Genomic DNA, 25,069 nt, shown 5'->3' with positions numbered 1-25,069 from the left:
TATCATGTTCGTACAATATAGTATCATGTTCGTACAATATAATTATCATGTTTGTACAATATAGTATCATGTTCGTACAATATAATTATCATGTTTGTACAATATAGTATCATGTTTGTACAATATAATTTAAAAAATATTTATTTTATAGTTGACAGCAATACTCTTCCGTACCTTACCATACCAAATACTTCAAAACTGTGGCTCACTAATCTATGGAACACCAAAATGGTCAAAAATAAATACAATTTGAAATAAAAACATTTTTCATTTTTATTATTTTATTTCATAATTATGCTTTTCATAATGGCTTATTTATTTCATGATGACTAATTTATTTCCTGATGACTTACTTATTTCATAATGGCGTTTTTCACAACAGCTTATTTATTTTGTAATGACACTTTTCAGCAGAATGACTTCAGGTGTCAATCAGAGTCAGTGCAAAGCAAAAAAAAATTTTAAAGAATGCTTGAGTCTTGATTGGGAAAATATAATTAATTCATTAATTGATCTTAACTCATGCATGAAAAAACATGAAAAGCACAAAACAGAATCATAAACCCTGATTGCAATTTCCTCTTTGTTAAAAGCCAGTTTCAAAATAAAGGAAACAAAAAAGTTCTATAATAATACAAATTTGTTTAAGTGTAACTACAACAGTAAATTGTAATAAAACTGCTTTTTTTAAAAAAAGATGTTCCTTAACACTTGAGATTTAATGACTTTTTAAGCTAACACCAATAATACCATTACTAAACAGCAGGATGTGCAATAAAAATCAGCAGGTAATCTCAACGTAATATGTGCATAAGCATCCAACTAAAATGGTGGGACTAAAACAAAACAGCAAAATGTTGAACGTTCTTGTGATTTTGTAGCAAATATCAACGCATCTGACAAAATGCATAATGAATTTGTTATTACTGACATCATAACCCTAATTTTGCTGGAGGTTTCCTCCTGTTGAATGAGAAATTTTATTTACACTAGGGCCAGTGTGCAGCTTAGGAAGTTAGATTGTAATGAAGTAAACATTTGATGCAATCTGCTGTCTTCCTTCAATGGATATTTTTTACTAATTGGCATGTTATGATGCATGTGACTGTTTTTGTACAGTGCCCTAAGATGATGTTTGTTTTGAATTAGCACTACATTAAAAAAAAATCTATTTTTAACAATCACCACTTTGGAATGTGTTATTGAAAATCTTTTTTCTCACCTGTAAGTCTATTTGTGTGTGAACAAGAGGTGCAAATAAAGTCCATGGCAATCCTGAGTGTAAAACATATTTCAAATGTTTAAAAAATTCTTTATGCTTTATTTAGACTGAAGCAAATCAGTTGTAAATCTAAAACGTCCATGTATTGTAGTATAATCTAACATTAACATTTTTAATTAAAAACAGCATTGTGTCTACTCAGTGTGGCTTAACATGTCAACTTTTGCCACAGCATGACTGACAAGCTGATACAGCTGGTGTTGTGACCAACCTGTTTCTTAATTCCCCATGTGATTTTAAACAAACAAATGGGTAGATAAAACGGAAGAAACATATATGATGAGCCTAAAAACAGAATATAACAGAAGAGGAAACACTGAAGCTCATTAACAGCAGCTGCCTGGACAGGTCCCAGTTCTCAGCCTAGGGAGTTGGAGCCAACTTGCTTGATTACAGATAAAAAAGGGACTTGTAAAGGGTATGACCATCTGGAGCAAGTTTCACTCCTCTTTTTCTGACTGATGTATGTGTGGGAGGCAGATCCCAGCCTCATTAAGCAAGCTGATTATCAAGTGCCCTCCTCCATGAATTTCCACCTTATCGTTGTGTAGTTTGCACGCCTGAATGATCCAATGTGCTATGCTGTCAAGGGCAATTGCCCTTGGTAAGGTTTCAGAAGGCAGATTGGTCTTAGGTGACAGGCAAGACCAAAGTAATTCACAAAACTCAGATGAAAAGAATACAATGTTTCTCACCTGGACGTAGGTTATTGGGGGCACACCTTACCATACCATACCATACCATACCATACCATACCATACCATACCATACCATACCAATTTATTTATAGAGCACTTAAAACAGCAACAAGGCCAACCAAAGTGCTGTACAAAAGAAAACCTTGGAGTCAGGCCTGGGGAAGGGACTTTTTGGTGAGTGACTTGTGACTAGAAAAACCAGTAACTAGCCAGGTCCCCTTAGATTGCGTGGAACCACAGAGGCTAGCTATAGGATTTAGCAAAAAGGAAAGTCTTAAGCCTAGTTTTAAAACTGGATAATGTGTCAGCCTCACGGACAGAGATTGGCAGTTGGTTCCACAAGAGAGGAGCCTGATAACTAAAAGATCTGCCTCCCATACTGTTTTTGTAAATTCTAGGAACCACAAGTAAACCTGCAGTCTGAGAGCGAAGCGCTCTGTTAGGAAAATATGGAACAATAAGATCTGTAATATAAGATGGAGCCAGGTTGTTGAGAGCTTTGTAGGTTAGAAGTAAGATTGTGAATTTTACAAATTTGCAAATGATTTCCCTATTAAAATACATACTAATAAATAAAATACACACTGTTAAACTTCTTCAAAAACATTTTTAACCTGCTTCAGCATACTTGCTGTATTTTTCCTTCTTATGCTACTTTTAAATAACATTTAGCTACTTTAGTTATCCTTTAGCTAGTTTTATCTTTTAGCTAGCTTTTTGTTACTGTAGCTTGAAGTTAGTGTTTTTGTTTTACCAAGTACTTTGTCACTTTTAGTTTTTGACTAGAAATTTGCTGTTTTGTTTTTTTTGTACATTTATGTTACAAAAGATTTGCCAAATTCCGTTGGTATTTTTAAGCTTTTAGCTTTAGCTTGTGTTTGGCTTCTTTTAGTTTTAACACCTCAATTTTTGCTGCTTCAGCTATTCTTCCATCATTCAGCCCTTAGCATCCACACTTTTCTCTTTTTTAATCCTTAAATGATTTACCAGTAATTGGAGACTTTATTGGTTTTCTAATATAATTTGGGTGCCATGTGATTGTGTTGGGTGTGTCAAGCAATTGTTAAGCTTGAGCTATGGCTAAATAATAGTTTTACTTCTGGAGTTTTGCATCATCTCTGACATCTTGGATGCAAAGCCCCTTTTCATGGAAACCTAATTAACATGCTAATGGTCCGCTAACACAGTAACGATGGATTATCTAGTTGTGTGTCTGGTCCACAGGCTTGAAAATTAGCTCACTTGAAACTGCAGAAGTGGCAGAATTTTGTCTACAAATTGTAAAACTCAATGTGCATGATGTAATATATAATTGTTCTACTACAGCTCTTTAAATGTAGAATTTAGATTCAAAAAGCAAGTCAACACAAGGAAATTAAGTCCAGATTTATTTATCCCAAGCATCAGTTTAATTCTTGCTAAATAACGTAGCAAACTTAAAAGAATCAAAGCAAAAATCATTTTCATCAGCTGCGTCTTTTAATGTATAACAACAGTAAAAAGTGGATCTTTTACTTGCAAAATAGGAGTGTTTTTTTTTATGTACAGCATTTATACAGTAATATATAGTTTAAAAAAACATTACAGTTTGAACATTTGACAGTTTATTGCACAACACATTTTTAAATTATCAAACCACAAATAAAACAGATGCGTTCTGTATATTTTTAAAAACATTTACCATGAAATGCATGTTTTTTTAAATTTTATTTTATCTTTTCTGTCAATATCCACATGAATCAAGGTCCTGTAGGAGTATAATAAACCCATTAATACTCAAGTGGTCAAATCAGCAGCGCTACAAAAAAGACAGAGTGCATTTTATTGAGGGATAAAATGGAATGAAAGATCTTCATCTGTCATTACTGAAACAAATTAAAATGATCACAACTAAATTTGTGTGATGTCCAGACATTTTCTTTTTCCTTTTAATGATGAAAATAATGGGTTGAATGTTCAGAAATGGCACTCTGACTACAGCAGCATAGAGACAAAAAGTAACCAGGTCAAAGTAGACTGCTGCCAAAATAAAACTTATAAAACAAAGACAAAAAAACAGTCAATATGTAAAGCAACAGTAATGCTGTGAAGCAACCAACAGAATGTACAGGGACCAAAAGATGATCCAAACATTTAAAGCACAGTGAAAATGTTTTCACCCTCTTCCAGGTTTTTTCTGTTTTGGTCTTACAAGTTGTAAGTCCTCAAACAAATAATATAATGTGAGGACAAACATAAATACAAAGGTAAATACAAAAAGCTGTTTTCAAATGATGATTTCATTAATTTAATTTCATTATTGTCTTGCTTGAGCTTAAAGCATTTCAAATCATGAGGTCCAACATGAAAAAGGTCTCTTGAACTAAACGGTCAAGTCTAAAAGGGCTTGCTCAAAATACTGATAGGCAATTCTGAGGTGCGTGTCCACACTCATCTTATTTATCTGCATACTTTCTCAACAAATCTAATTATATGCCAGTACATTAAAACTGTCAGACTGTGCCATCCCAAATGACTCTTCCATGGTCAACGCCATTGCTCACCATTTACCGTAATTTCCAGACTATAAGTCGCCACTCAGCCACAGCCGGGGAAGATGTGGCTGAGCGGTTAGAGCAGTCATCCTTGAATGGGAGAGTTGGGGGTTCGATTCCACCAGCAGTCACATGCCTAAGTGTCCCTGGGCAAGACACTGAACCCCTCATTGCCTCGAATGTGTGTCCCATCAGTGTATGAATGTTATAAAACACTGATTATTCTTTGTTATAAAGGTCATTATTTTCCATAATGTAATGATAAAAATGAAACTTTCATATATTTCAGATTCATTGCACACCAACTGAAATATTTCAGGTCTTTAATTGTCTTAATACTGATGATTATGGCATACAGCTCATGAAAACCCAAAATGCCTGTCCCAAAAAATGAGCATATTTCATCCCACCAATGAAAGACAAGTGTTTTTAATACAAAAAACGCCAACCTTCAAATAATCATGTTCAGTTATGCACTCAATACTTGGTCGGGAATCCTTTTGCATGAATGACTGCTTCAATGCGGCGTGGCATGGAGGCAATCAGCCTTTGGCACTGCTGAGGTGTTATGGAGGCCCAGGATGCTTCGATAGTGTCCTTAAGCTCATCCAGAGTGTTGGGTCTTGTGTCTCTCAACTTTCTCTTCACAATATCCCACAGGTTCTCTATGGGGTTCAGGTCAGGAGAGTTGGCAGGCCAATTGAGCACAGTAATACCATGGTCATTAAACCATTTACCAGTGGTTTTGACACTGTGAGCATACCATACCAATTACCATACCAATTTATTTATAAAGCACTTTAAACAGTGACAAAGCACACCAAAGTGCTGTACAGGGACAAACAGAACAAGCACATAGCAACAGATTACATAACAGGACACCAAAAAGTAGAAACCAACAAAAACAATAATGGATAACAACAACAACCGCAACAGGACTAACACAGTATGATGCACACAGACTCAGCACAGATCAAACAGTGCAGAAAGCCAGGGAATAAAAGTGTGTTTTTAAGCAAGATTTAAAAACTGTGAGGGAGGGGGCCTGTCTAACGAGCAGAGGTAACTCATTCCAAAGTCTTCGGCCTGCTACAGAGAAGGCCCTGTCACCTCTGCGCTTGAGACGGGTTCCTGGGACTGTTAGGAGCAACTGGTCTGCTGATCTGAGAGAACGTGGTGGGACATACGGCTGGAGCAGATCAGTAAGATAGGAGGGGCAGAGCTGTTTAGTGATTTATAGACATACAAGAGTATTTTGAATTTGATTCGAAGGTGAACCGGAAGCCAGTGTAGGGAGGCCAAAACAGGTGTAATGTGCTCTCTTTTGCTTGTGCTGGTCAAAAACCAGGCTGCTGCATTTTGGACCAGTTGGAGTCTAGCTATGGAGGTCTGACTGATACCAAAAAGGAGTGAGTTGCAATAGTCGAGCCTGGATGTAATGAATGCATGAATTACTGTCTCCAGGTTATTTTTGGACAATTTGGGCTTCAGCTTAGACAGTCGCCTAAGCTGGAAAAAGCAGGATTTAACAATCATATGTACATGATTGTTGAGTTTCAGAGAAGGGTCAAGTATCACTCCTAGATTAGTGACTCTTTGTTTCACTAACGGTGACAGAACAGATAGGTCGATGCAATGGTTGGTGATTGTGTCATTGGGAGGAAAGAGCATAACTTCCAATCTCTGATGTCAGCCAGGCAGTCCAGTAACGGTTGAATAGAGCGAGTACCGTTGAGTCTGAGGGGGAAGTAGATTTGGCAGTCGTCGGCGTAGAAATGAAAAGGTATGTTATGTTTCCTGAAAATAGCACCTAGTGGCAGCAGGTATAAAGAAAATAAAAGAGGACCAAGGATGGACCCTTGCGGTACCCCCCATTTAAGCGCTGTCGAGGCTGAACTAAAATCTTTGATGGAGACACAAAAGGACCTGTCAGCGAGGTAAGATCTAAACCATTCGAGGGCTGAGCCAGTGATGCCCACCCACTGCTCTAACCTCGCAATGAGGATCTCGTGGTCAATTGTATCAAAGGCAGATGTGAGGTCCAGTAAGAGAAGGAGCACAGAATCACCAGCGTCTGAGAATGTCATTAAAAACCTTGAGTAGAACAGTTTCAGTGCTGTGGAGAGGTTTAAAGCCAGACTGGAATAGCTCTAAGATGGCATTATCCTCTAGCAGGTGCAAGGTCGTGCTGAAAAATGAAATCTTCATCTCCATAAAGCTTTTCAGCAGATAGAAGCATGAAGTGCTCCAAAAACTCCTGATAGCTAGCTGCATTGACCCTGTGCTTGATAAAACACAGTGGACCAACACCAGCAGATGACATGACACCCCAGTGACTGTGGAAACTTGACACTGGACCTCAAGCAATTTGAATTCTGTGTCTCCTCTCTTCCTCCAGACTCTGGGACCTTGATTTCCAAAGGAAATGCAAAATTTACTGTAATCAGAGAACATAACTTTGGACCACTCAGCAGCAGTCCCAGGCGAGATGCTTCTGACGCAGTCTCTTGTTCAAGAGTGGCTTGACCTGGGGAATGCGGCACCTGTAGCCCATTTTCTGCACACGCCTGTGCACGGTGGCTCTGGATGTTTCTACTCCAGACTCAGTCCACTGCTTCTGCAGGTCCCCCAAGGTCTGGAATCGGCCCTTCTCCACAATCCTCCTCAGTGTCCGGTCACCTCTTCTCATTGTGCAGCATTTTCTGCCACACTTTTCCCTTCCCACACACTTCCCACTGAGGTGCCTTGATACAGCACTCTGGGAACAGCCTATTCGTTCAGCAATTTCTTTCTGTGTCTTACCCTCTTGCTTGAGGGTGGCATTGATGGCCTTGAGGGTGGCATTGATGGCCTGGACAGCAGTCAGGTCGGCAGTCTTACCCATGATTGCGGTTTTGAGTAATGGACAAGGCTGGGAGTTTTTAAAAGCCTCAGGAATCTTTTGCAGGTGTTTAGAGTTACGTCGTTGATTCAGATGGTTATGTTAATAGCTTGTTTAGAGAACCTTTTCATGATATGCTAATTTTTTGGGACAGGCATTTTGGGTTTTCATGAGCTGTATGCCATAATCATCAGTATTAAAACAATTAAAGACCTGAAATATTTCAGTTGGTGTGCAATGAATCTGAAATAAATGAAAGTTTCATTTTTATCATTACATTATGGAAAATAATGACCTTTATCACAATATGCTAATTTTTTAGAAGGACCTGTATAAGTACAGTCCATTTACAATTACGTTTTTCCACACGCTTTGAACACTGCAGCTTATACAATGATGCGGCTAATTTATGGATTTTTATGGGCTAACGAGCTTCATGACGCCAAAACATTTACCCTCATCACACCAGGGTGATTACATAGCTGCCCTAAACACGTCTTGTGATCATGTGAAACAAATGATACCTGAGGGCACAACGAAGTATTTGCAGCCACTCGACATACTGTATGTGTGAATCGTGAATTAATGTGGCACTCCGAGCTCACTGGGAGGTTTGGATGACTGGAGATGAGAAATTGTTTATCTAAACTTATCACATGGGAAGAGCAACATTTGCTCAAGTCTGCCAGTGGATCCTGTCAGCATGGAGCAGTGTCAAAACATCCACAATCACCAATGTGTTTCAAAAGGCTGGACATCTGCGTGATGAAGAGGACAGGGCAAGCTCAAGTACGAATTTGCCTCGAGATGAAAGTGACGTTGAAAGAGACTGAGGACGTGTGTGATGAAATAATTCTGAGGCTGTTCAATTCTGACACTGAAGAAGATGAATTTAGTGTTTTTAGTGCACAGGAGGAAGATGACGATAGTGATCAATGACTATTCCTGGTAGGCTACTGTACCAGTATATTTTTTTTAAATTGCCAGCCGTGTTACAGGCACTGTTAAAAATAAATAAATAAATAATTACTGTACATATTTTTGTATGTTGCCAATACATATTTAATTAAAAGTTTAAAAGATCTTTCTGTGTAAAAGAAATAAAAAAATATCATGTTACAATGTGGACACCTGCTGCTTATAGACAAGTGTGGCCTATATATGTACAATTTCTTTTTTTTCTTTTTAAAATTAGTGGGTGCAGTTTATATTCAGGTCCGCTCAATAGTCCGGAAATTACGGTAGATTAGTCACTTTATCTGTTTATGTAGGTAAATAAATCTATAGGGGAGTTGGCAGCAAATGTTGCTTACAATTTTTTAATGAAATAATCCAACAATTACCAGTATAACATTAATCTATACTTTTTAGAAATACCCTTTCCCCCCCCTGCCTCCGGTCTTCACGATAAAACACCACATTAGATGTGCTCTCTATAAATGAGTATCTTTAATGTGGCAAAATGAAGTTTGGACACTCTTCTGGATTTTCTGGCAGAGAACAGAATTCATGGTTCCATCAGTTACGTAACGCGTTTGGGTCCTGAAGCAACCCCAAATCATCACACTACCACCACCTTGTTTGACTGTTGGCATGATGTTCTTATTCTAAAATAGTGTTCATTTTCCACACTAGATGTAACGGGACACACACGTTCTAAACTGTTCCACTTTTGTCTCATCAGTCCACAGATAATTTCCTCTAAAGACTGAAGGCTCGTCAGGATGTGTTTTGGGGGCAATTGTGGGATGATCTGTTGTCTACTTTTTGCTCAGTAGTGGTTTTGACCTTGGACACTCCTTTGGAGACCATTTTCTCTTTCATTTGTCTCTTGTTGAATCACAAACACTGACTGAGGCGAGTGAGGCCTCCAGGGCTTTAGATGTTCTGGGTCTTTTGGGGCCTCTTGTATGAGTTGTTGATGTGCTTTTGGAGTAATTTGGGTTGTTGGGCCACTCCTGGGAAGGTTGCACTGTTTTTCTAGTTTGGCATAATGTACCAGTATATATTTAATTGATTTCTTGATTTTACAGTTCTGGCTGTAATCAGGTCTGGGTGGCTCTAGGTAAATTTAACTGAACTTTTTACAGAAAGCACAGTTAAAGAGATTATTTCACATAATTTGAATAACCCTTTTCTCCTTAATGAACAAAACCGTTTTAAATCTGCATTTTGAATTTACTCTGATCATCTTTGTCGAATGGTTAAATTTGTATGCTTATCTGAACCATTTAAGTAAAAGAAAAGAAAAATAATATTTCTGGGGTGAACACTTGCACAGCGCTGTAGTTCATAAATCAAATATTCACTCAGTTTACAAAATATAAGCAGCACCTGCTTTACATTAAACCAAAGCTCCTCTCAGATCTCCGGTCTCCAAGGAAGCAACGATCCTCCTTCAGGTTTTTACCCACACTTGAACTTCCAGGTCGTGCTCAAGTCAGATATATTGGGAAAATCAAGAGACATCAAGTCGTTTATCTAACTTAATCTGTCCAGATATCTTCACAGGAGCTGCAGGTGTCCTTAATATCCTGTACACTGAGTGCATTTCAAGTATTATGCTCAATGTAAACAATAACTGGATGAGATGGGAAAGGTTTAGGGGGGAGCGTCGGCACTGTGGGCTAGACTAATCTGAATCTCAATCACCCTTCTAGCATCATTAATCATGCTTTCTGCTACAGTTCAATTTGGGCTCCACTTATCGTTGAATGGCTGAATTAGTGGTCTATAGATCACTAAAATATTTAAAACAAGATAAGATCAAATAAGATCTCTCCTGTCCAACACATGTTTTATTAAAAGCCTCAACATGAGCGTTTAACTTGAATAAAACACGTAATGCATTATATTTGGCTTGAAAAGCTGGTAAGTGGGCCCAAATTATCTTTATGTATTTCAAGTTGGAAGTCCACGAGCTGGACAGTTCGACACCAGACCTCGTCTGTGACGGTTTACCTTCAGAACCTAAAAGTTCAATCATCACCGAACCAAAAATAACACTGCAAGCCTTTAAAAGTCCACGACAAAGGTTTAACACAAAGTTCCACATCTCTGCTCCAAATGGCAATGTCACTCCAGCTCAGTGATATGTAGTACAAATACAAGTCCTACAACTGTGACATATTAAAACGTACTTTGAGTCTCGTTTCACCAGATGTGCCTTCCCATTAAATTGGCTCCTGTCTTCGTCGGGTCCCTCCAGTGACTTTTCACATTGAGTCATACTTTATTATGTGCTGCTCTCTGAGCTCCGGCCATGCCTCACACACACTTAAGGGTGCATTCACACTAGCCCTGTTTAGTCCGCTTTAATCGAACTCTAGCTCATTTTCCTAGAAAGTCCGGTTCGTTTAGGGAGGTGTGAATGCGCCATCGAACTCTGTCACGGAACAAAAAGGCGAACTCTGGCCCGGGCTAAAACCTAGGTCTCGGTCCGGTAGAAGAGAACTCCAGCGCGGTTCGAGTGCAGTGTGAATGTAAACAGACCGGACCCCGCTCCGCAGGGTAAACAAACATGCATTTCTCTGACCTTATATGGAGCCGTCAGCTGCCTTGTGTGAAAAACAATATTCTCCATGGTCTTCTATCTCATCTTCTGCACATGCTAAGTCCATTTTTGAAAAATGACAAAATATAACGCCTAAAACTGCTAAAACTTGATGTCACTTCGTTTTTATTTTTATTTACAGAAGAAGAAGAAAACGTGTCTTCAGAGGTTTTTGTGTCGTTTCTTTCAGTAGTTCTTGGTGCAGCGTCCCCACAGGCGAGCGGGGGAATAGGTTGGTTCAACAGGTTGACTCGACTGCACAGTGCAGTGTGAATGCAAACTCAACAGCTCAAATGTAAACAAAAGCTCATGAATATTGGTCCCGAACCGAACCGAGCCTACCGGACTATCTAGTGTGAAAACAACCTTAGACTAAGCACCAACTACAAAGACAGACCATTACCCAGTGGACAGGAATTGGCAGTAAATTCTGCAACATTGATGGCCTAAATCCTTTTTTTTATTTTTTTTTATTCCTCTCTCTCTCTCTCTCTTTTTTTTTTTTTTTTTTGGAGTGTTTTTAGAAGTTGAATATTTGCCTGTTGGATTTTAAATAAATTGTTTCATTGAATTCAAAGTTACTTTGGGATGCTCTGTTTGATGTGTTCAGTGATTTGTGTTTCTACATTTGTATTTATGTATGTGTGTGCTGTAAGTTAGTTTATGCAGTAGGTCCATTAAATCTGAAGTGTCTGTGTAAACCGTATCAGTACTTGTGATTATGTTTGATTGTGTATGTCCATGTACATGCTCATGTATGTGAGGGATAATGTCCTCATCTGCGTACCACGTGTTGAATGTTGAGGACTCCTCTGTTGCAGTTTGGTTTGGGGTGTGCGTGTGTACAGTGTGTGCACACCAGATGTGTTTATTTGTGTAGATTTGGTTTATTGTGTGTGTTTATCTCAGCTCTCTGCAGACATGGCTAAGGTGAGCTGCTCCACTTTATACGCCAACTTCTGCCTTTGGGCTTGTTCATCTTGCTCCAATGCCTCAATGATCTGAAACACAAAACCAGGAATATGAGGGCTGTTGTTGGTCAGCTGTGAAAATTGCACTAATTTACAGTTTTTATTTATTTATTATCAGTAACATCCATTATACATCACCTGCAGTGGTATGTTATCAATAAATCCTAATTTGCCACTTTAAGATTTTGTTAGCATGTTTTTATCTTTCTGTACATCTTTTCAATCAAGCATCTTCATATTTTGTGCTGTTTTAACCATCCATGTAAAAACATTCAGCTCCTTCATGAGATGGCTGCTGGACTTTTGTTTTTTGTAACTTTTTTACTTTTCAAAATGTATAATCGTTTTACAAACATTACTTCTGTAGAAAAACTATTGCTTTATTTTCAGTTTTTTTAGTTTATTTAATTTTTTTAACATTGGTCTCTTTTAAATCAGCTTCAGCAAATCATTTTGTTTTTAGTTTTTAGGTACAGTTCAGCTACTTTAGGTTTTCAGCTACTTTTTAGTTATTTTAAAACTACTGTTCGACTAGTTTCAGCTAGCCTTTAGCTACATCTGAGTAGCATTTTACAACGTCAAGCTTTCGGTTAGCTACATGTTATTTTTTATTGTATTTTATTTTTTACATTAAGCTAGCCTTTGATGCTTTTAGATAACCTTTTGATGTTTTTAGCCATCCTTTTGCTACATTTAGCTTCCAACTAATTTTTAGCTCCTTTTTGTACTTTTACGTGGCTTTTTAAAAACTGTCAACCTTAAGATATTACTTTCCTACTTTATGTTAGCATTTTGTTTCTTTTAGCTTTTAGCTAGTGTTTTGTGTGCAGCACGGTGGCGCAACTGGTAGAGCTGCTGCCTCTCAGCGAGCAGGTCCCTGGTTCAAACCCCGGTACAGGGGCCTTTCTGGGTGGAGTTTGCATGTTCTCTCTGTGCATGCGTGGGTTTTCACCGGGTACTCCGGTTTCCTCCCACAGACCAAAAACATGCATGTTAGGCTGATTGGTAACTCTAAATTGTCCATAGGTGTGAGTGAGAAAGTGAATGGTTGTTTGTCTCGTTTGTCTCTATGTGGCCCTGTGATGGACTTGCGACCCGTCCAGGGTGTACCCCGCCCCTCGCACAGTGATTGCTGGACATGGGCACCGGCGACCCCCGTAACCCAAAATGGAACAAGCGGGTAAAGAAAATGGATGGATGGATGGATAGTGTTTTGTGTTTTTTCAGCTTACACAGCTCAATTTCAGCTTCTTCAGTAAATTTAAAGTTATTAATAAATTGTATTTTTGCTGATTTTTTTTTTCTTCTAGTTAGTAACTTCATTATTTTATAAATTTTTTTTGCTCATTTGATTTGTTTGGATCAAATGCAAATGTTTCCGTAAAGTTTTACGTTTGACTTTTTTACTTTTGATTGAGCGGAAATTTAACAACGTAATTTTGATCTCAGAGTTTTTTTTTAATGTTTGATCATTGGACAATTTATAGGCTAATTACAGATTAAACGAATAAGAGGCTGATCTATCACCATTTAAATGGCTGTGGTTTAGGGAAAAAAATGGTTATTATACTTAACACCTACCATGTTTTGCTCCTAAATAAATGCCTTTATGACTGAGAAATACTCACGTTTGACAGAATAAAGAAGCTTTAATGTGACTGTCTGAGTATAGTTTGTAGAACATGCTGAATGGTGAAAAGGACTAGAAAAGTCTGTTATGAATGCAGATCTATGAAAAACAGCTGCAACTTGTGGGCATGTCCTTCAGACAGAGAATCATTAGAATATTTTTATTTTTTTTACCTGACACAATGCATCTGTTTTATATGTCAGGAGGGCAAAGATGGTGTTATAAAAGCTGAAATGTAGCTTTCATGTGTTTTGTGTGTTCTGCTGCAGAGGCAGAGAAACTGAGGTTTAGTGACATGTTTTTTTATGTTTTGTTTTGCATGAAAAATACACATTCTAAAAGTACATGTTTAAGTGCATATAATTTAAAACACTTTTTGTCTCTAAAAAAGCCTTTGGTCTTAATAAATGTGTTTTTTGTTGGGCAGTGAACACATTCAATTTTCACTTTCTGAGTTGAGTGAAATGTTTGGTTCTTCAGACGCTAAATGATTCCAATTCATCTGTTGCAGCTTTTAAATAAATGTTGTGTCTTCCATGGCTGGAAATTAGATCATAAATCACAGCATAAATCATCAGCAAAAATTTAACTTTAAAGGTGGTAAACTGAAATTAAAGAGATATTTTTAATTCGAGCTGTTGGGAACCACAGCAAGGCGATAACTCTACAGATGCATAACCACATGAAAAACAATGATTCATTATTTAAAAATTATATATAATTACATCATATTTAATTACTGCAGTACCCTCATATTGTGAACAAATGTTTAAAACCCTGTTGGGTGTTTTGTTGTGTTGACTGAGCCCCCCCCCCCCCCCCCCCCCCCCCACACACACACACCTCTTGGCTGTACTTGTTGACGTAAGCGTAGATCTCATGGAGGGCACTGAGCACATTGAACTCGCTGGAGTGGAGGCGAGCCTGTTCAGCCAGATAGGCATTCATATCCTGATCACTGATGGCAGGTAGGCGGTTGATGTCAGCGTAGTACCTGAGATTAGACACACACACACACTCTGTCAGTGTCAAGGTCATGTGCGTCAAAGCTTTTCTCCGCAGTTGAGTCGCTTCAATTCTTGTGAAAAGTTACAGAACGTTCAATAATTAGGGCATCTGTGCATCCGCGGTGTTTGTGTGGAAAAAATAAAACTGCATTAGTTTTTGTACAATATATGCAGGTAAAGACAACACTTTATTTACTAAAATCAGCAATAATTCAGTCTTAAGTTTATGATTTGAATTTAATATTATGGATTTAGCTTATGTGCGTGCACACTCAAACCACAAATACACACCTTTCTACCCAGCTTTTGTAATGTGGTATGTCCTTGGCATAGAGTAGTTTGGTGGATGGGGAGTCTTTGCCCAAACGATGTTCAGATGTTGAGCAGGAGTCCATAAATGTCTGTGCCACCACGGACAGACAGGCATCCGTGATGCTGCTTTTATGGATGTCGAACACAAACTGAGGATTTTTGATTACATTTACCCAGAAGCGCAGTGGGAGGCTGAGAAAAAAAAATAAAAAATGAAACCAAGAAACATCCCATTCTGCAAACAAAATCATTTACTTCTCGAGTACCAAATGTTCCTCTTGGGTTTGCGTTTCATTAATTCCTTCTTGACTTTTTGTTTGACTTTGGTTATGAGAACAAGCTGCAGATTAGAAATGTGTTAATTTTGTATTAATTTGTGTTAATTTTGTATAGTTGTCAGACATCAACGTCAGAAAAATGCTGAAACTGTACAACACAGAAGAGCATGGAGTAGGGTGGGAAAATGTGTATATTTTATAATGGAATAAAAAAAAACATTGGGAGGAAAAAAGTACATCAAGTGAAGAATGAGTATCAGCAAAGGAAAAGTTTACAAGACTGTGGTGAGACTAGCTATACTGTATGGTCTGGAGACAGTGGTTTGACAAAAAGACAGGAGAAAGAACTTGAAGTGACAGAAATTAAGATGTTCAGGTTCTCCTTAGGAGTGACCAGGATGGATAAGATTAGGAATGAGATCATCAGAGGTACAACACAGGTTGAACAACTGGGAGATAAAGTTAGAAAGACCAAACTGAGATGGTTTGGACATGTCCAGAGGAGGGACAGTGGATATATTGGTAGAAGGATGTTAGAAATGCAGCTGCCAGGTAAAATACAAAGAGGAGATATATGGATGCAGTTAGAGAGGACATGGAGGTAATTGGAGTGAGGACAGAGGATGAGGACAGAGATGGAAGAGGATGACTCCCTGTGGCGACCCGTCAAGAGGGAAAAGTCGAAACAAGAAGTACTACTGATAAGTGAAGAATGAAGCGAACTTGGCAGATGCTTAATTTAAATATAAGCTGAAGAGTTTCTTCTTTTAAACATATTAAACAGGATATCCTGATACATGCTCAATAATCCAGGTAGAAAAATCCAAAAAAGTTCAATCTGGTCCTCTGGACATTCAAAAAACAAGAAAACAAAAAACAAAACAAAGCAAAAAAAAAAAAAATAGAAACATTTCGTCTCTCATCCGAGAGACTTCCTCAGTCTGAGGTGCTGTATTCAGCTCAGTCTCTTAAATGGCACCTTCTTAGAGTGGATCAACCAGTTTTGCTGCTGACAACCAAAACCAGCTGCTCACATGGTCAAGAAGGACCATCAGCCTAACAATGGATCATTAGCACACTGATGGCTGTTTACTATTCACAGGGGGTTGAGTGATACTAGCAATCACAGCATTGTAAGAGGGGGACAGTTGAACCTGGAGGCCTCCACCCCAGTTTAATGATGGACGATTTCTTTTCACAAAGATGGCCTCCTTTACTCCTCTCTCAAACCATCGTTCCTCTCTGTCCAGGATGTGAACATCTTCATCCCTGAAAGAGTGACCACTGGCCTGGAGATGAGTGTAGACCGCAGAATCCTGGCCTGATGATGTTGATCTTCTGTGCTGGGCCATCCTTTTGGCCAGTGGCTGTTTAGTTTCTCGATGTAAGACTGATCACAGCCCTCCTGACACTGAACAGCATACACAACATTACTCTGTTTGTGCCGGGGGACTGGATCTTTGGAAGATCTTTAGAGAAGATGTAAAAAATGGCAGCTTGGCTTTCTTGGACTGTGAGGTCTCAGTCTCTTATAGAGGACTTTTGCAAACCGAGGTGTACCGCAAACCCACCCACACAGACCAGTATTTGCAGTTTGACTCCCATCACCCTTTGGAGCACATTACGGCAAAGACTGGTTCATCCCAAAGATCCAGTCCCCCGGCACAAACAGAGTAATATTGTGTATGCTGTTCATTGTCAGGAGGGCTGTGATCAGTCTTACATAGGGGAAACTAAACAGCTACTGGCCAAAAGGATGGCCCAGCACAGAAGATCAACATCATCAGGTCAGGATTCTGCAGTCTACACTCATCTCCAGGCCAGCGGTCACTCTTTCAGGGATGAAGATTCTCACATCCTGGACAGAGAGGAACGATGGATTGAGAGAGAAGTAAAGGAGGCCATCTTTGTGAAAAGAAATCGTCCATCATTAAACTGGGGTGGAGGCCTCCGGGTTCAACTGTCCCCCTCTTACAATGCTGTGATTGCTAGTATCACTCAACCCCCTGTGAATAGTAAACAGCCATCAGTGTGCTAATGATCCATTGTTAGGCTGATGGTCCTTCTTGACCATGTGAGCAGCTGGTTTTGGTTGTCAGCAGCAAACTGGTTGATCCACTCTGAGAAGGTGCTATTTAAGAGACTGAGCTGAATACAGCACCTCAGACTGAGGAAGTCTCTCGGATGAGGGACGAAACGTTTCTAAATTTTTTTTGCTTTTTTTGGTTTTTTGTTTTCTTGTTTTTTGAATGTCCAGAGGACCAGATTGAACTTTTTTGGATATTAAACAGGAGTTTTAGTCCAGACTCTTATCCAGATCTGGAATAAACAAGTCCATGCAGTCCATGTCATGATGCTTTATTTTGAAATGCATTGATACGATGATGCAATGAAGAGTGGTGTAGTTCCTTTAGTACAGAGTGTACAAAAAAAAAAGGAGTGAGTTTGTAACTGTACAGGTGGTATCTCACTGGACTGTGAATGTTGGAGACTAGTTGGTGTCTAAAATTTCAACTGTTCTAACTTCACTGATTTCCGAGTGTTTATGACGAGTGAGCTGCCTAACCATTCGCACAACTCGCAGAACTGTGTTAGTTGAACATTACTTTGTTACCCAGTTAGTATCATACCCGCCTCGGCTCGCTTTCTTTGAAAACACCTTTTGTTCCGAGCTTTATTCAGCTCATAGGAGGCAGTTCTGTTTTTTACACTAATTTCCATTTTGTAATTTAAACCGCCAAACATCTGTAACTTTCACCTGAAACATTTTAATGTTACAGCATTTGTTGCCTCTGAAGTGAGTTTCTTTAATTGATTTATTCTGTGGGAAATCAAAAGACTGTTAATTTTGATAATACATTTAAGTAATGAAGTTGATCACATTTAGGTGGAGTTATAAAAGTACTGTTCACATTCCGTTGGAGCAGCTTAGGTTCACAAACAAGAAATTGTAGACAAATGATAAAAGTTTGTAGGTTGTGAGTTGTAAGCAAACTTAATTTTTAATGGATTTAATTGTGGATTTAGACTATCTAGAAATCAGATTTGGACATTTTCATGTAATGTTTGAGAAGCCCTACTTTCAAGTTTGAATATAAAAATGCTTTTAAATTATTCCACCAATGTTAAACATTATTAACTTTGAACATAAAATCTAAGTTGAGACTAATTTTCAACCAAACACAAATGGTGAACTTTGGTTGCGGTACTTCATATCCATAAATAAACCCAACATCAAATCTGTGTCAGCACGTGTGTATGGAAACTGCAACGTTGTTAAACACTGTGTATAATCATTATATTATTGCCCTTATGCAGTTGTAACTTGGGTTTTAATAATCACATCTCAACTAATAATATCTCAACCTTTGGAGATGTTTCTTAAATATTTTTAATTATAAATAAAAGATTAACATCATAAAAAGAACAGCCATTGTTTGTTACTAAGGTAATGTTTGTATTAGACAGTGTTCTAGCACTGAATTTTGGTCACCTTTTGTTTACTCAATAAAATGTGAAAATTGTTGCCAGCCAAGGAGTTTACACTTGGTAACACATTGGATCACTAATTTAATATATGTGATGAAACACCATGACCATCAGAAATCTGTCTCACCAGTTGCTTTTCCACGTGTGGCGAACATCCATGTCATGGATGTCGTGCCTGTCCGCCTGCTCATCGAGGAAGTCAAACATGTATTTGATGGCGAGAGGCAAGGCGGTACCTCGGCACACAGTGCTGAACAGGGTCTCAAACAGGTCGTCCACAAACTTCTGCAGAGTGCCCTGCAGAGGAAATCAGTTTAAACAGAATACATTTTTTGCAGTGTTTGTGATTCTGGTGCCGATTTGTGGAACTTATTTTGTCATATTTTTCAGCTGTAAACGGTTACTGAAAGCAAACCCCGGCACACGTATCGAAAAGGACAAATAAATATATACACTTCAGTTTGTGGAACTATATGCTATAAACTTGTGTACATTAGGTACAACTTTGCTCCCAGAAAGTTTTCCTTACTCAACTTTATGTCACACGAAACATGTACTATATTTTACTGGGTTAAAGTGCAAAATGTTTCAGTTTTACAACAAACAAAAAAAAGCACTGTTTTTTAATCATTCCTTTTCTGATATACAAACATACAACTTACATTTTGTTATATCATGACATGAAAGTTTAACATCTCAGTACCTGATGATCTTTATGTTTGATTTTACCCTTTGTCTGCATATATGTCAAACTCAAGATCCGTGGGCCAAATCTGGTCCCCCAATATGATAATTTAAATGTAAAATATGATATCTCTTCTAAATTTTTCTTTAAAAAAATAGATAAATACATCATTAATATTTATTTATCATTGATAAATACATCACAGTGAGCGGTGCTTATCGTGCTGTGCCTCGTGCTGCCCTGGGTCTCTCAGATCATGAGATGATTCACCTCATACCTGCATACAGACAGAGACTGAAGCTCTCAAAACCTGTGGTGAGGACATCCAAAAAGTGGACCAGTGAAGCTGTGGAGGAGCTACGCAAGTGCTTGGACACCACAGACTGGGACCTGTTCAGGGCTTCTACAGACAGTCTAGATGAATACACAAACACTGTGACGTCATATATACATTTCTGTGAGGACAGCATCATCCCATCACGCTCCAGAGTCATTTTCAATAAGACAGCTTCGTCAGCAGAAGGAGGCTGCTTTCAGAGAGGGGGACAGAGACAACTACAGACGTGCGAAGTATGGATTTAGCAGGGAGGTGTCGAAGGCTAAATCCAGGTACAACACACGGCTGGAACAACAATTCTCTGCAAACGACTCTGCCTCTGTCTGGAGGGGGCTGAAAGAGATAACTAACTACAAGCCCAGAGCACCTCATTCTACAGACAATCTCAAACTGGCAAACGATCTGAACGACTTCTATTCACGCTTTGAAGTCATGGACTCACATTCCTCCATCCTCCACACCAACCCCAGCCCAACTGGTTTAACAACTTTGGACTGCCCCCGACAACCCCCTGCTATCTCTGTACAAGAGGATGAAGTAAGGAGGTTTTTTAAAAGGCTGAATACACATAAGGCTGCAGGCCCAGACCTTGTGTCACCCTCCACGCTGAGACATTGTGCTGGAGAGTTGGCTTCGGTCTTCACAGGGATCTTCAACTCTTCTCTGGAGTCATGCCACGTCCCAGCCTGTTTCAAGTCCTCCATCATCGTCCCTGCCCCCAAGAAGCCACGTGTCACAGGACCAAATGACCTGTAGCTCTCACGTCTGTAGTCATGAAAACCTTTGAACGCTTGGTTTCATCTCATCTCAAGTCCATCACTAGCCCCCTCCTGGACCCCCTGCAGTTTGCCTACAGGGCCAACAGGTCTGTAGATGATGCAATAAACCTGGCTCTTCACTTCATCCTGCAGCACCTGGACTCCCCAGGAACCTACGCCAGGATCCTGTTCGTAGACTTCAGCTCTGCATTTAACGCCATCCTCCCTGCTCTGCTCCAAGACAAGCTCTCCCTGCTTCATGTACCTGACTCCACCTGCAGGTGGATCACAGACTTCCTGACAGACCGGAGTCAGTGCGTGCGGCTGGGGAGAGCTGTCTCGGACACTCGGACTGTAAGCACAGGATCTCCACAGGGCTGTGTGCTTTCCCCCCTGCTTTTCTCCCTGTACACCAACTGCTGCACCTCCAGCCATGACTCTGTGAAACTTATTAAGTTTGCAGATGACACCACCCTCATCGGGCTCATCTCGGACGGTGATGAATCTGCATACAGGAGGGAGGTGGACCGGCTGGTGACCTGGTGCAGCAGCAACAACCTGGAACTCAATGCCCAGAAGACAGTGGAGATGATTGTGGATTTCAGGAAAGCCACAGCCCCTCTGCCCCCCCCTCACCTGTAATGATACCCCCATCACCACTGCAAACTCTTATCGGTTCCTCGGCACCACCATCACCCAGGACCTCAAGTGGGAGCCGACCATCAGCTCCCTCATCAAGAAGGCCCAGCAGAGACTGTACTTCCTGTGACAGCTGAAGAAGGCCAAGCTGCCGGCCAAGCTGATGGTGCAGTTCTACACGGCCATCATCGAGTCCATCTTCAGCTCCTCCATCACGGTGTGGTACGCCGGGGCCACTGCCAGGGACAGACTGAGACTGCAGCATGTTGTGTGCTCAGCTGAGAAGGTGATCGGCTGCAGCCTTCCATCCCTCCACGACCTGTACGTCTCCAGGACTGTGAGGCGAGCAGGTAGGATCACAGCTGACCCTGCTCACCCTGCACACGGTCTGTTTGAACCACTCCCCTCAGGCAGGAGGCTTTGGTCCATTCGAACCAGAACCTCCCGCCATAAGAACAGTTTCTTCCCCTCTGCTGTTGGACTCCTGAACACTCATAATGCTACCTCATAATTTCTGCTTTGGTCACATTACATCTGTATTATATTTGAATACTCCATCTGTACTGTTTTCTAAGCTTTTTTATTGTTTTCTATTGTATGGGTGTACACATGTTTATGTTATGTTTTCATTTTTACTTTATTTGTGGGTGTACACAGGTCTTATGTCTTATGTAATGTTCTCATTTTTACTTCATTTTTACTTTATTTTTACTTTATTTTACTTTATTACTATTCACACCTTATGTCGAAGCAAATTCCTAGTTTGTGAACCTCGTTCATTGACATGGCAATAATAAACTGATTCTGATTCTGATTTTAGTATAGACTTCTCTTGCCAGCTGGCTAACTTTGAAGCAAGAAAGAAGGTTGGATCGTTCTGTCATTATTGATTCTGATGTGGAAAGAGCAACAGAACGTCAAATGAGAGATCAAACTCTTGTTCAGGAACCTGTAACCAAGAAAATATATCAGGTATCTGTTTCGAATAAATGTATCAGCTGAAAGTAACTTATGGCTCGGACAAAGTTTTAAAATTTTGGCTCCTTTTGGTAACTGAGTTTGACACGGAACAGCTGGTTGGTTACAAATGCTTGCAATGCAAAGAAGACAGGCATGAATCAATTTGATCCCATACTTGACTTTAAGATGAATCCTTCAAAATGCATCATTTTTTCAATTTGTTCTTATTTGCAAATGGCTAAATGTAACATTGAGGTAAATGGTACGGCTAAGATGCTACCGAAATGCCATGCCGCATGGATGCTGTTTAAGAAATAACCTATAAAACTACATTTGTTTTTATCGTTGAATCTAATTACGTACAGAACATTTATTGATAAGACTGGGCTCTATTGGTTCATTGTTTTTGTTTGATGTGGCACCTTTGTTGCCAGCAGCCTCGTCAGGTAGATCTCGGAGACCATCTTGCTGCCACGCTCACCCTCCTTCTGGTCCCCATGGTCGTGGTTCTTTACTAAATGCCAAACTTTGACACCGCTCTCCAGGTCAGGGGTGAGCATGGGCACACGGGAGTGGGGACTGTCAGGGCTGGTGGGTGTGGAGCGGAATGGTACATCCACACCTTGGTTGTCAAATATGATGCATGAAAAGAAAAAGAAATCACAATTTAAACTGTTATAGATGCAATTTTAACATATTTTTATGAATAGTGTGTCAAAAAAAGACACAAATGAAGGGAGTGTCACATTTTCATTCTCTCAGATGTGAGCACAAGGTTGATTGTCTTCATTGAGACGTGCAGCAGAGCAGGTGGGATGTGTGTTTGGACTGCATAAGCAACTGCAGTCATTACTACAGTGGTTGTCAAAGTAATGCTTCAGACATATACAAGATTGCTGTGGTTCTCACTTCCTGCCACTCACTGCTTTGTTTTTAGCTTTTTTTTTGGCCTTACATGATGACAAAATGTGTTGTTTTTTTTGTAAGTTGTAGTGTCTGAATGTTTGATTCACACTTTAAATCAAGCAGAGTTGTACATTAAAGTCAAAATCATGGGATTAAGTTAGACATCTCTAAAAAAAAAACTTCTTAACTCTTATTACATTTTATATTTATACTTTTTATAATGGTTTATTTTAAGACAGAGACGTGACAGAAATAAACGGTGCAGTAAATCAATAAACATGATAAATGTTAAGTATTTGCTTTACTTCAGCAAATTCAATACAGTAAACAAGGCCAGGCTGATTCTTGCAGATCCTGATCATCCACTCCATGGTGAGTTCAGGTTGCTTCTATCTGGACGCAGGTATCTGCTGCCCAGATGTAGAACAGACTGAATAACTCATTCATCCCTGTAGCGATCAGGCTTTTCAACAAACAGTGATGATTTCTGTACTGTTATTTTAATGTCTTAATATTTTCTCTAGTATGGATGTTTTGTGTGTACTGACTGAAACTAATTGCCCCTCGGGGATAATAAAGATTCTTGAACTTGAACTGCTTTGACAGCACTAACCATATCGGCTGATACTGCGTGGGAAGCTGGCGGATGAAGGAATGATGAAGGAGGACATTTGTTTGGGTACCAGGGCCACCACACAGCGGTCAGACACCTGAAATATAAAAGGACAGCCTTGTGAATTTTTTATGATCAAAAGCAATTACAGCAGTAAGTAAGTTTTTTGCTTTGTTTTGTTTTTTTGAATGTCCAGAGGACCAGATTTAACTTTTTTGGATTTTTCTACCTGGATTATTGAGCATGCATCAGGACAATTACAGCAAGGTTTTAAAATGGTCAAAGTAGAACAAAACCAAGGACCAGATATTCACACACATGATTATAAACTGGTAACATTCCTGTGTGGGTTAATGAAGAACTGACCTTTAATTTAAGTTCAGTTTTGTGTCAAACCCACCACTTTAATCTTGATAAAAATACAATAACATATTTGAATGTCAGCAATCAGAGCCCAGAAACAAATTATTATACACTTTTTAAAGTTAAATTAAATATTTAATGAGGGAGAGGTGGCGCAGAGGTTAGAAGATGGGCTTGTGATCAGAAAGTCGCAGGTTCACCTCCCGGTACCGTCAACATCAAAATGTGGGTGGAAAAGGTGAAACACTCACACCTCCCTCCACCCTCATTCTCCCCACCCTGGACCCCTGAGCAAGGCCCCCAACCCCCACCATCTGCCCCCCAAACAGGTCACTCTTGAAAATGAGTTCTCATGGCTCAATGAGACTACCTGGATAAATAAAGGCAAAAAAAAAAAATGAAAAATTTAATCTGAATAAAGAAGAGAGATTTTTTTTCCATTTTAGTAAATAAGTTTATGGCATCTCTAAATGCAGAAAAAGAACAAATTATGACTTGGTCTGACAAAAAAAATTAACCTTGTTTCACTAAGATGTTAACCAGATTTCCTGATGCATGCTCAATATGGTCAAAAGGATGGCCCAACACAGAAGATCAACAACATCAGGCCAGGACTCTGAGATCTACACTCATCTCCAGGCCAACGGTCACTCGTTCAGGGATGAAGATGTTCACATCCTTGATAGAGAGGAACAATGGTTTGAGAGAGGAGTAAAGGAGGCCATCTTTGTGAAAAGAAATTGTCCATCATTAAACAGGGGTGGAGGCCTCTGTGTTCAACTGTCCCCCTCTTACAATGCTGTTATTGCTAGTATCACTCAGCCACCTGTGAATAATAAACAGCCATCAGTGTGCTTATGATTCATCGTTAGGCTGATGGTCCTCCTTGATCATGTGAGCAGCTGGTTTTGGCTGTCAGCAGCAAACTGGTTGAGCCACTCTGAGAAGGTGCTAGTTATAAGACTGAGCTGAATACAGTACTTCAGAATAAGGAAGTCTTTCGGATGAAAGACGAAATGTTTCAACAATTTTTTTTGTTTTGTTTTTTGAATGTCCAGAGGACTAGATTTAACGTTTTTTGGATTAAACAGATTTGTTAAATTTAAGAAACACGTGGTGGAAAAGCTACAAACACAAACACACACACACACACACACACACACACACACACAC

The 25,069-nt window shown here is 39.4% G+C and overlaps 1 protein-coding gene across 1 annotated transcript in view; it reads right to left on the bottom strand.

Annotated features, from left to right (window-relative positions):
* Positions 1 to 11,433: 11,433 nt before the first annotated feature.
* Positions 11,434 to 25,069, bottom strand: part of LOC119412736 (plexin-A2) — a 31,208-nt gene continuing 17,572 nt past the window's right edge. Inside the window, exons 10-15 of the mRNA XM_037679772.1 lie at positions 23,534 to 23,630; positions 22,437 to 22,636; positions 18,763 to 18,932; positions 14,848 to 15,060; positions 14,393 to 14,543; positions 11,434 to 11,949 (exon numbers count right to left, since the gene is read on the bottom strand). Of these exons, the coding sequence (XP_037535700.1) occupies positions 11,854 to 11,949; positions 14,393 to 14,543; positions 14,848 to 15,060; positions 18,763 to 18,932; positions 22,437 to 22,636; positions 23,534 to 23,630 (927 nt within the window). The 3' untranslated portion in view covers positions 11,434 to 11,853. The remainder of the gene's footprint in view (positions 11,950 to 14,392; positions 14,544 to 14,847; positions 15,061 to 18,762; positions 18,933 to 22,436; positions 22,637 to 23,533; positions 23,631 to 25,069) is intronic.

The sequence above is a fragment of the Nematolebias whitei genome, chromosome 7 (genome assembly GCF_014905685.2).
Source record: "Nematolebias whitei isolate Nwh7 chromosome 7, NemWhi1, whole genome shotgun sequence".
Lineage (NCBI taxonomy): Eukaryota > Metazoa > Chordata > Actinopteri > Cyprinodontiformes > Rivulidae > Nematolebias > Nematolebias whitei.
This window is presented reverse-complemented; position numbering and strand designations above follow the sequence as displayed.